The sequence below is a fragment of the Equus przewalskii genome, chromosome 1 (assembly GCF_037783145.1).
Source record: "Equus przewalskii isolate Varuska chromosome 1, EquPr2, whole genome shotgun sequence".
NCBI lineage: Eukaryota > Metazoa > Chordata > Mammalia > Perissodactyla > Equidae > Equus > Equus przewalskii.
In genome coordinates, this window is record NC_091831.1 from 139,775,288 (window position 1) to 139,788,760 (window position 13,473).

Consider the following 13,473-nt stretch of genomic DNA (forward strand, 5'->3'; position numbering starts at 1 on the left):
TCTATCTTTTAAATGTCGCTAAATATCCCTACTTCTTCACTGAGCTTTCTCAGACTGATCACTAAAGAACTAACAGCTCCTCCCTCTGGCTATTCAGACTGAAGTTTTTTGGTTACTTTTCTCAGTTCTCCACCCTCGGCCTGCAACTTACTCTTATCTACCATCACAAAATTACTTTTTATATAACATAAATAGCTACTGTCTTTTCACAAATAGTATGTTATTATTCCACACCTACATATCCTTATCTATATCCTACTCATCCTTCCATTGTCTTCTTACATATCACTTTTTCAGAAGAACTTTCCTTGTTCTCCCCCACACCTAAGACTAGCTGCTATATTCTCCCACGGCACACTGTACTCTTCCTCTATAACACTTACAGCACCTGTCCTTTTCCATCTATATAGACAGTGAGCTCAGTGATAATACTGTTTCATTCACTGCTGTATTCCAAGCATCTTGCACAGGGCCTGACAAAAACGAGAAATTTCAGAAATATCTCATGACTAGTTGACCAGATTGATTTATTTAAGAACTGTCTCTTAAATATGGAACAGATCTACCAGGTTACCTTCACAGTCAATTAGATGCTTGATGAATGTTTTCAATAAAGAAACAATTTCTCTTAAAAAATAAAGTCTTTAAAAAAAAGAGAGAGAATTATAATAATGAACTTAGGTCAACATTCAAAACAATGTCATAATTTCAAATTATTTCTATTAGTTATTCAATGCTTCCACTGAAAAATAATAACCCAAAGAACCACCTTAAAAATTAACATATAAAGTCTTATTGAACTTTATAGTATTCTAACACAGATTTAGCTATAATACTGAAAAACATTGTTACTCATTAGAGTATTACCTACCATATGTGATATTGTGATTTAATTCAGCTCTTCGTAAGGATTCATCAAGAACATCATACATTAATTCACTTGTCCTGTTTAAAAGATATTTTATTTGCAGTAGAATTACAGTATTATAACCCAATAAAACATAGTTTTTCAAACTTCTCTCTCTTTAAACTGAGGATCTACAGAAAAGAAGTGAAAGAAATTCATTTTATAAAGTTATGGGAATTTCACTTCTTAAAGATTCCATTTACTCTTTTTTCCTGAGTTTAACTTCCTGCTTTATCAAAGTCGACTAGTCAAATGAAGAGATATACACAAGTCAATCAACTCTTTCCTCAACCTGTACCTAGTTTACAAATCAGGTTTTTGTTTGGTTGAATACATTATCTTTTATAATAAAACATTTCTATCTATTTTAAGTTACTATAGTAATACCTCACATATCCAGATTATTCCAGACAGTATATTATCTGTATTTTAATCACATAGTTTTAAAATATATTCAAATACTAGTCTTTGAGTAGCACTAGGTTCTTCAGAAAGAAAACTTTAACTTTCATCTATGTTAAAGACAAAGAAATTATATTTTGTGGAATTAACAGATTTGTACCGTTCCTATGTCTTTATGGTCACTGCTTAGTTACCGTAACCGGGTTGAGGCAGATACTGTAAGAAAATGCAGTGCTTTATAGAGCCCTAGGACTTTGCCTCCAAACCTAGAAAAGTCCTCTCCAAGAGGCCAATATGGAAACTAGGGCTTCTCGGCTGATATTTTTATATATTTTCAAAAAGCACTAATAGAAAAACTACCATCAACACCGAATACACAGTTGTTTTGTAGAGAAACCACACTATAAAACAAACAAAAGATCAAAACAATCTGGAGCTATACAAATTACATATCATATATGTTATATCTTTTTCAGAAAATTTCTTTATTCCAAACATAGAGCTATAAAATCCAATTTGAACTGCATGTACTTTTACTTTATCTTCACTGAAGTATAAATATCCAGTGAGAATCCAGAGCCATAGTCTAAAATCCCTCTTTACTGTGTAAGCATTTCTTACACAAACAATAACGAACACAAACACTACGAATCCTCCCACAAAAAATTTTGTGACACTACACCTAGATTACAGTCTGGCTTCTCAACTTTAAAAGCCAATGTCTGGCATAACAGTCATAATTAACCACATGAAATGTGTAAACATTTGCAGACATGATCGAGTTAAATGTTAATAACCTAAAAAACAAAATGCTATAAAACACAAGAAAATATTCAAACAATAGTTATAAAAGACATAAATATAAGACTTTTCCAGTCCATTAATTCTTTCAATTAAATACATTAGAATCCTGTTACAAAATAACAAGATTTTTACTTTGCCACATTGAGCTAAATGTCTTAAGAAATATAAAATTTATGTTAACACCAAATCTCACTACAGTTGGGACAACAAAGGAGAAAACTTTCTAATATTCTACAACGTTATAAAAGAGTTCCAATCTTTATTCATTTAATTGACCCTAATTTCTATTTGGCTGAGCTCTTTGAAGGTTAGCAAAGCACTCTCTTATTCATCTTTGTATGTATTCTCCAAATTCATCCATGAAGGAAAGAAGAAAGGAAGGTAATGGGTTAATGAATTTAGTAAACTCATTAAATTCCTCTGAAGTTACTTCCTGACAGTATATAACGGCATTAAATCTTTTTAGACCACTGAGGTTTGGATGCATTACCATAAAATTCATGGTTTTAAAATAGAATTCCAGTGAAGTCCAACTAGAGCTCCACACTGGGATAGGTTGGGTTATATAAAATAATTAGGACAAACATTTCTAATGGGTGTGTCTGCTCCATCACCTCCAGATTCTCATCCTAGGTTTCAATCAGGGTTTAGATTCATAAACACAGAAAAAGCAACAACAAGAATGATACAGCCCAGTTAGTGCTCACCAGGAGCTCAAAGGCAGATGGATGCTGACATAACACAAAAGGCATTACTAGGAACAATAGCCTAGAGGACACTCCCTTCATAAAGCTAGGCTAAAGAATCTGCATAAAAATGTACCCTACTGCATAAAAGAGAACCATATCTCATAAAATAAGAACACTGATTAGCAAATATTTTCTTAAAACAGAAACACATCAGGGACTCAAGCATGGTCCTTGTCTCAAGGGAACTAAAATCTAGTTGGACTTGCTCTGAAATAGTTCAGAAAAAAATTTAAAAATAAAAATAATATGTGTGCACCCATGCACATACAGAGAGAGAAAGAACGATAAAGTAAATGCAAATAATTGAGGAATCTAGATAGAGGGTAGAAGAGAGCTCCTTGTACTATTCTTGGAACTTTTCTGTAAGTTTGAAAAACTACGGCAAAATAAAAAGTTACAAAAAATATATATAATTGGAAAGATGTCCATAAAAAGTTTAATATAAATTACTGGCTAAAAGAGTAATTTAGACAAAAGAATTAAGAAGGTGAAATGCTCATACCCAACTAGAGCAAGGGTCAGCAAACTCTAGTCCACAGGCCTAATCTGGCCAGATGTCTGTTTTTGCATGGCTGGAGGCTAAGAATGGTTTTTACATTTTTAAATAATTGGAAAAACAATCAAAATAATAATATTTCAGGTCACATAAAGATTATACGACATTTAAGTTTTAATGTCCATAAAAGGTTTTTTGGGAACACAAGGGTGCTCATTCATTTACATATTGTCTATGGCTGCTTTTCAGCTATACAAGAGCAGAGCTGAATGGCTGAAAAGGACAACCCATACCCCACAAAGCCTAAAATATTTATTATCTGGTCCTTTACAGAAAAAGTTTCCCAACTCCTAAACTCAAATGATTAAGAAAGCTTCAGGAAGACAAGGAACTTCAGCCGTACCTTTCACTCTGAGTTGGATTTAAATAAAGAGCAAGCCAGGATTATCCCAGCAACCTGAACTTATATACTTCTTACAGCAGTTTGTTTATCACTGTTACGCCAATTAAGCACTAGGAGAATCTGGCTTATCATAAACCCTCTAAGTGACTAAAGCCTAAGGCTGTCAAACTTACTTACAATAGTTTACCTTTGATCGTCTTTTCCTAGAAGTCCTAGGATTCTCAAGAGCTGAATTTGTAACCACGGTGCTGGCACACTGTGGTAATTGAAATCTACCGGGAGCTTTCCGCCAACTACTTGCTTCAAAATTGTTACAAAACTCCCAGTCAAGTCTTTATAACCAGATGAATTCTCCTACATCCAAAAAAATGAAACAAAATAAAACAAAACAAAAAACTTTCTGTTAATAAAAGTCTTAACAAATGTAAAATTGAGCTGATTGAAATGCCATATAGACTCTAATTTGATACATGCTCACTTAGAAGTAAGAACTCCTCCGGCTACCAGATCCAAAGCTGAATCATCCTTCAAAAAGCTTCCAACGCTGCCTACTTGTCCCCACACACAGTTTAATCACATTGCAAAAGTTCTTATAATTGCATCTTAGATAGAACCTTTAATAGCTAACATCAGCAATTAAAGCAAAAAGTGAAAAGAACTAGCATGCTGAAAAAAGGGCAGTAACAATCTCTCCTTTTGATGAAACTCAAGGCGTGTTTGCAATCTCTGTACTTTGTCTGCAAGACTTCTCGTGTAAATGAGCTAAATGTGTTCTGGGTGGAAGAGCACAGCCAAGACTACTCAAACATTCAAACCCCCCAAAATCAGTGAGCCTGCTTATCAAAAATTAATCAACCCTACAGTATTTAAACATATTTTATGATTCTGAATGGGTGTGTCTTGATTATCTATCTGACTAATCTCTTAGATTGGGGAAATTAAATACACATTCCTCAAAACGAACATTAGATTCTTCATTGTAATTTTTATTACGTATCAAGGACAAATTTTTTGGAAGGGAACTAATAGCTCTTTCAAAGTTTAGTAAATGTTAGAGGAAAAGATTTAACATCAAATATCTATTTATAACATACCATTTTGGAACACAATGTGTAAAAGTGAAGACAACCTTCAGTTCTGTAATTTTAAATTGACTTCAATAGCATGTTCCATTTCATTATAAGGTACTCAGGAAAGCTCTCACAAATACATACTTTCAGAGACAAAGGCTTTCAGGCAATACACTGGGGCTGAATTCATATAAACCCATATCATCATTTAGAAAAATTTTTTTACCATATCATTCAACTCTCCTTCCTCATCTGACACAGTATCAATGTATGGAGTCAACACTGTAGTCTATACTTTGCACAACCTCCCCTGGCTCTCCTCATTTCTATAAGCTATTATATGCATCCCATGAAGTTGTATAAAAGAGAGTCATTGCTTAAAAAACCTCAAATCTGCAAATTTCAATTGCCTTCCATAACTACCATTTTCCATGTTTCTTTAGCAACATGAAAAAATTCTAGGCATTAAAAAAAAAGACTAGGACCAGCCCCAGCGGCCTAGTGGTTAAGTTCAGGGCCCTCTGCTTTAGGGGCCCGGGTTTGGTTCCCGGATGCAGACCTACACCACTCGTCCATCTGTCAGTGGCCGTGCTGTGGCAGTAGCTCACATACAAAAAAAAAGAGGAAGATTGGCAGCTGACATTAGCTCAGAGCGAATCTTCCTCAGCAAAAAAAAGAAAAAAAAAGAAATTCTGTAACGTGCCTATAACTCATGCTATCAAAACTTGCAAAAATTACTATTAAAAAGTCTATGATAGGAGCTGGCCCCATTGGCCGAGTGGTTAAGTTCGTGCGCTCTGCTTTGGCAGCCCAGGGTTTGGATCCTGGGTGCACACGTGGCACCGCTAGTTAGGCCATGTTGAGGCAGTGTCCCACATGCCACAACTAGAAGGACCCACAACTAAAATATACAACTATGTACTGGGGAGATTTGGGGAGAAAAAAAAGAAAAAAAAAGAAGACTGGTAACAGTTGTTAGCTCAGGTGCCAATCTTTAAAAATAAAATAAATTTTTTTAAAAAGTCAATGATAAAAATTTAAAATGTTAAGCATTTTACTGAAAAATCTAAATATTCTTTTAATTCCATAATTATATTTTTCTAATGGTAACTACTCAGTACCCGTGAAATTTCCAACTTACCTTAATCATCCTAAGGTATATGTGCAAGGAAGCAGCCATGACCCCAACATCTCTGTCACAAAGCGCTTTTCGAAACTTAATATGAATATGCTGCACTTGATTAGGAGCAATGAGATGGAATTTATATAATGCCAGAACAGCTTTTCTTCGTATAATCTCCCTAAGGATAAAAAATGATATCTAAACAAACCATCTGAATCATCGGGCATTTAGCTTGAAAAGATTATGGACTAGATGACTTCACAATATCAGCTATTACCTTAAACTAAAGAGCAAGAGGGAATTATACATTTATTATTAATTTCTTTATTCTAATCCACCAAACTATAAAAAGTGGTTATCTCTAAGACGCAAGACTTCAGGAGACTTTAGCTGCCCAGGTAGTTAAGAATTTTTTGGTAACAAGTATATATTACTTTTAAAACCAAAACAAACAAGAAAGATAAATAAATTCCTTAATTCCCTAATTCCATTTTTGAAGACCATTTCTCCAGAAATTGGTAAAAGAATCAACAGCAAGTTTAAACTAGTAAGAGGTAATTTCGGCTGATTAATATTAAACAGTCTCTTCATTAATATTAAAAGTCTCTCTAACATTCCAGCTTTTCATATTTCTTTTCTTATATCATGGGTAATCATACTCCAAATACCTTAGGGGGGCAGGAAAGCATGGGAAGACTCACATTAAAAGATGTTACTCCTCTCTTTGCCCAGCTCATGTTTCAAAAACCTCATTACAACAAAGAGGAAAGTGTACCTAAGTCCTGCACTCCATTTGTAACAGATAATGTCTAGCACACAAGATGCAAAAATAAAGAGTTGCTATCCTATGTTCGTAATGTAGTTTCCCAGGAAGTGTACTCCTTGTTATTCTCTCTCAAGCCTATTTCTTCACATCTCATATTTGCAGACTATGCTGGCAGCACTTACAACAGCAACAAATGTCACAAAATTGAAGTATTTGATTTTAGGATTCCTTAATATATACTTCTTTTACCTAAAATCACAGAATCTCAAAATTAAGATTATGCAATAAGTCCTTTGTGTTCCACTCAAGAATATCTTTTATAAGATTCCTAACAAATGGTCATTCAGCTTCTGCTAAATTCCATTAACGAGCAATTCACTATCTTCCTAAGCAAACTATGCCATGCTGGACAATTCACATAGAAAGAAAAGTAGATTAACAACAGATTTATTGTTAGTATTAATACTATGATGACTATAAATGAAATCCCAATGCACTGCTATTGAGTGTTAGCCAATATTAGCTCTAGGAGAGAGCACGTAAATGAGATGAGGAAAGAATAAAAACTCTGAACAGGCTCAGGAATCCCAAGACCTGGCCTGAAGTGGTAGTACTAACACAAGACATCAAGAGACCAGGATTGGGGCTCTAGATCTGGCACGATGAAATTCACCGAGGGATTCAAAAGTAAAGTCCAAGTCCTGTCTCACCCCTTCTTTGGGACATTGACTGGCCTACCTGCAGCTCAGTCCCATGTTCTTGAGCTCTTTACTCTACAGCATGGAATTAGATATGACCATAACTGCAGAAGTAGAGTTTCAAAAAGTCTAAACTAACTAGTAGAAGACAGGAGAGGCCAGGATTTTAAATTAGAGTAGATGGGAAGCAAGAAAGAAAAAACCAAAAGGGCAAATGGGAAGCACAGGGAAAAAATTCAGTTCTCAGACGGATTTCATACAAACGGTCAGTAAGTATGATTACCACAAAACAGTGGTGCTGATGGAAAAGCTATATAGAAATATGCTCTGCTATGATCAGATTAACCTATAATTATCTAAGAAAAGTTAATATTTTATTTCCAGTAATTAACTGTCCATAGTCATCATTTGTTTTAAACAGATGTGATAGAAAACATTATAACAAGTCAGAAAAAACCTATGAAGTTATTCTATAATTCTTAGTAAAAGTTATCATTTTAGCTGGAAGATTAATAGTCCAAGATTTCTTAAAGAATAGAAACCATAAAACATTTTATAATCTTAGAACACTAAAAATACTGACTTAGAGAAGCATATGAAATAAGGAAATACTATATGAGTAACAAAAAAACTTCATCAAGAACGTATGTATAATTAAATACTGTAATCACAAAAGAAAATGGAAAATGATTGCAAACTTTTTCCTAGCTTTAAAGATTATAAAGTTAAGTGGCTTGGTCAAAAACAAAAGAATTCCAAGTGTGATGAAAAAGTAAGTCAAGCTGATAAGGAGTGAGTTAAATCTCACAAATAAGATTAGCAGAAAACTACAAGTTAAGGCTTATTTAGATAGATTCTGTTATAAAATAGAATTTGAGCACTGCAGTTTTGACCTAAAAGCATCCCCAGCACACTGAAGCTCTGCCTTCATAGCACTTGAACCATTTCCAAATGTTTTCCATTATTTCACTTTATCCTCAAAACAACCCTGTGAGAACTAAGGAGCTTCAACCAACCCCATATAGCCAAGGGAAAAACACAACCACTGCTGATTAGTGGCACCAGTGGGAGGAGAGCCAAGGATTCCTGACACCAAGCCTCTGTCTCAGTTTAACTTGAGAAAGCTGCGTAACATTTTTCTAAACCCACGTAAAAATAAAGGACAATGCTATCGGGGATTATGGCACTATATCTGGCAATCAAAGAATATCTTCTACCCTGGTTGCATTAAGTTAAAGTTACAACAGATTTTTGAGTGTAAATGTTTTGTTTTGAAACATATAGTACAGACACCTATTCAAAAAGAATTTACTTACTTAGAATGTTGAAGCTTATCTTCTATTAATGGAAGAACAGCTGGAATCATTTCTCGAGGAAATATCTGGCTGACGATAGTAAGTGCCATACATACTTCTACCAGGTTAGTGCTCTGCAAGTCCTGACGTAAGAAAAGAAAAACCTTCAGTGCAAATTTTGAAACTTGGGATAGTGAGCTCAACATCCTTAAGTCATACATACTTACCAGTTTTTTACTAACTTTATAATTAATTCGTATAGTCAGGCTTACCTCTTATTTTATACGAATATGCCTGTTTCATTTGCCTTAATAGAGTCATTAGACAAATATAGCCAAAAAAGCAACTGATCCAAAAGGAGATTGTTTTTCTGTTCTAACACTGGTCAAAGTAGTCTCCTTTATTACAGCCTTTAAAACTTCTCTAAACTAATAAAACAATTTTATGAATTTTTTCTTGTTAATGATACAAGTGGAAGTTTAAAAGGAAGTAATTCTCGAATATATACAATAAAATGCATGCATTCATAGCGGCTCACATAAACACAAAGTTTATAAAGCATTCTAATAGAAGCTGAAAATATGTTTCTGAAAGTTTGGAAAAATTTAAGCTACTTGTAACTTTAATAAGGTATATGACTTAAAATTCAGTAAGTACTACACATACACACACAGACTCACATATCAAAAGACTGACATAAGATAAACACGAAAAAGCTGAGCAATTCAACTATACTTCATTACCAATTTTGATTAAAAGTTTTACAGGAAAAAATACTGTGAGTGTGGACTAAATTGTATTTTTATTACCTGTACATTTCAGTAACTCAATTATACTCCACTCTCCTTTAAAATGACTTTTAGAATTTAAAAGACTTCAATTATTCAATTTATGTCTATACCCCTTTAGAACAGACCCCAAAGAAAAAGACAACAGCCTGGAAAGTGTACCTGACTAGGAGTCTGGAGATCTCAGTTATAATTCCAACTCTGCTTTTTTAAATCAAACAGTGATAACAGCAGCAGCAACAACTACTACTTTACACAGTGCTTCATTTAAACCTCACAACTTGGTTAAGTTCTCTTCTTATCCTCACTTTACAGATGGAGAAACTGATCTAAAAGACCATTCTAAGCCCATTCTGTAAGCCTACCTTCTTCCAAAAATGTCTAATTCAATAGGATTAAGGAGAAATGTCAGACGCTTGCAGGAATAATTTAAGACTTCATATTAACCAACACACAATACAGTACCTTTACAACTGTATTCACCAGGAGAAGCAACAGCTCATGATTTTCATGGAGAAATAAAGAAACAGCCAAATAACCTATAAAATTGGAGGGAAAAACTCTTATTATTACCTGCCAAAAATTAACTTTTCCTGAGAAGTTAAACAAAGCAATAACATATTCCAAAATTCAAGGGTCAAAAATACCAGTTACAGGTAAATATAAAAACAAATTGCAAAACAGGAGGTTCAAAAACTTCAGTAAGTAAGATTTCAGGTCATCTTCCTCCTGAAATCTTTCACAATTATGTATTTCCCAGGACATACCTGAAATGGAAAAGAGGCTATGTGTACCAGCTTAAAAGTTCTGTAAATGACATTAGGAATATATGCCTTCTATCTCCTGTGCAAATCTCTACACAATCAATCAAAACATTTTCTATCTTGTAGCTAAACATATAATTACTCAAAAACTAATAGCTACTACAGTTAACAGTGAGTTCCTGGCTATTTGTATTACTGAATGCACTACCTAATACCAACCCATATAATGTAAATCATATATTCAGCCATAAATAATACCTTATTTTCTCTATTTGAAGACGTACTATTGAATGAATAGTTACTGAAGAAAGAAACACTGTCTACCATATCAAATGTACTCATTGACCTTAAGCATTTTTATTTCAGTAATATTAAAACACAAAAAAGTACATCTTAGAAGTGAGAAAATACCTTAATACTGTGACAAATGCCATGTGCAAGGAATTTAGAAGCTCCATTTCATTTTCCTGTCACCCTTCATATTGATAACATTTGTTAGACAGTTAGGATGGGTCAAGTACGTTACAAGCCTCACCTTGTTTAATCCTCACAACCCTATGAGGTAGGTATTATTATCATTCCCAATATAATAATGAGGCTCCCAAAAGGGTAACTGCCCAAAGTCTATAGCTATTACATGGTGGAGCCAGGACTCAAACCCAGTCAGCAGTTAGCTTGTTCCTAACCCCCATGCTGTAACGTCTCTCCACACAGTCTACTTTGAGGCTCTATTCCCTGACTCCCATGCTCATTGTTCTTCATTCTCCTCAATTCTTTCAGCCTTTTTATTAGGGATTCTAATGTTCACTATCCCCATCATTACCCAGCATCCATACTGTCTGTGTCTTTTGGGAAACAGGGGAAAACTGTTAGAAACTTCCTATTCTCACAACCAAGAAGTAGCAGCGTGACCCACTGCAACATCTTCACTGAAGGTCAGAGGAGCAGAGCTATTACTCCCACAATTATGAAAGAGAAAAAAGAACTAACCGGAGCCAAGAAACAGATGAGAAAAACTCTAGAGAGCATTTAAAGCAGAGATTAGGTCTTCTCAGAATGCTGAAAACTCATTTGCTCAGCTAAGGTATCACCCATAACCAAGTCACAAATATCAAGGTACAAGATCAACAAACTAATCCAAGACCATCTCAATGAAACCTTAATCTATCTGTTACAGAGACTATGCTGTTTTGACAATCAGGAAACAGAAAAAGATATTCTGTGACTCAAAAAATGAAAAAGGTTTCAGGAAAACAAAGAATAACAACTATGATTATCGAGTATATTTGATATGACTAAGAGTGAAGTATAGAATAAGAACACAGGCTTTGACTCATAGAAACTTGGCTTCATATTCTGGCTCCACCACTTATTAGCTCTGTGACCCTGGACAAGTTACTTGACCTTTCTAAACCTCAGCTTTCTCCTGTGTAAAATGAAATACTATCTCACAAGATAAAGCACCTAACATAATGCCTGAATTAATGGGTACTGAAATTTATTTATTCAACAATATTCACATAAAAAATAAGAAGATATTCTCCATCAGAGAAAGCACCAAAGCTAGCCTTAGAAATCTCAGGAGAGTGGATGAAGCAATAGTATCAGAGTAGAGACACATAAAAGGCTTAAATGCTGTCTCAAAAAACAACTTCCGCTCATTAGCACATATAAAGAATATCTGATAGTTGCAGATCTCTCTCTCTCTAGTTGGCAATACAGTATTTTCCTATGGAAGATGATAAATTTCAATAAAAATGACTTTGAGGTCTTCTTTAAGATAAGCCACCCTACCTACTAATAATACATGTACAAGGTTATTCATTGCAACATTATTTATAAGAGCAAAAAATGAAAAACAACCCAAATGCCATGGGGCCAGCTCCATGACGTAGTGATTAAGTTCAGCATGCTCCACTTCAGCAGCCTGGGTTCAGATCCCGGGCATGGACCTACACCAGTCGTACGGAACCATACAGAAGCAGCGACCCACATACAAAATGGAGGAAGACTGGCACAGATGTTAGCTCATGGTGAATCTTCCTCAGAAAGAGGAACCTGAGGGCCTCTAAGCCTGGTTTGACCTGGTTGAAAAGACTGGTACATCCATCCACCCAACAAAAACTTTGCAACTGGATAAAAGTGTGAAGATGTCAAAACAAGGTGTAGAATAATCTATATAGCATGCTATTTTTTGTGTAAGTGGGAATGTGTGAGTGTGTATCCATGCATTTGCTTGTTTTTTCAACAAGAAACAATGGAAAGAGTAACCAAAAACTAAGGAAAATAGTTCCTATGGGCGTAACGGACAAACTGGGTAGAGGGGCTAGGGACGAAAGTGAGACTTCTCTGATTTCATCTTTGCTTAAGGCCCTAACTTTTGAACCAATAACACTTTACATATTTTAAAAATAAAACTACATTGAAAATGAAAAAAATTACAAGAAAGTCTAAGAAGCAGAATGTAGCAATAGTTGTACAAAATAACTACCCCACTAACCATCTAATATTTATTGAGTACCTATTGTTTCCAAAATTTCCAGCCTTTAGTGATCTTAGAATTGGTTCAGGAGCTAAGACATTAATATATGCAAAGACAACACCATAAGATAACAGATGGGAGGAGCCACCCGAGTGATCACAGAAGAGTTAAAAGTTAATTTGGAATACGGAAAGGGAGAGACAGGATACCAGAGGATATTCTTCTTGGAGGAAAAAATACAACAAATCTACAAGATAGAAGAGTATTTTGGGTGGAGTGAGGTTTAACAAGTGGAATACTGTGTGCATACAGTCTCCGAATCTTTACCAAAGACATCCCCCACCCCACCACATCATCTGAAAGCACAGGTCAATATAACTTGTGACGAATGCTGGTCCTTGACAACATGACACTATCAACCCCTCTGAATAAAGAATATGTTCTACTCTATTATTCTAAAGAGCTTCCTCCTTGGAACTCTGATATAAAGCTGAACCTATATGAATAGAAATATTTAGGTCCTTGAAAGGATTCTTCCTAATAGCCCTAAAGCTTGATTACAGAGATAACATTTTTAAAAAGAAACCTCTAATCCTCATAGCTAACATTTGTGAAACTGACAACAGGAAATTTAAAATTATTTAAGTCAATTTCAGTTTTATTCTACTAAGAAACGTTTCCGATCATTAAACTGATGAGGTCAGACAGACTTATTAAAATCAGCTT

General features: G+C 34.7%; 1 protein-coding gene across 2 annotated transcripts in view; it reads right to left on the bottom strand.

The window, feature by feature from the left end:
- AP4E1 (adaptor related protein complex 4 subunit epsilon 1) overlaps positions 1-13,473 on the bottom strand; it is a 56,846-nt gene that overhangs the window by 36,765 nt on the left and 6,608 nt on the right. For both annotated transcript variants that reach the window (XM_008513838.2, XM_070580255.1), the window contains exons 4-8: positions 9,967-10,040; positions 8,735-8,856; positions 5,973-6,132; positions 3,949-4,115; positions 872-945 (exon numbers count right to left, since the gene is read on the bottom strand). In XM_008513838.2, coding sequence (XP_008512060.1) covers positions 872-945; positions 3,949-4,115; positions 5,973-6,132; positions 8,735-8,856; positions 9,967-10,040 — 597 coding nt within the window. The remainder of the gene's footprint in view (positions 1-871; positions 946-3,948; positions 4,116-5,972; positions 6,133-8,734; positions 8,857-9,966; positions 10,041-13,473) is intronic.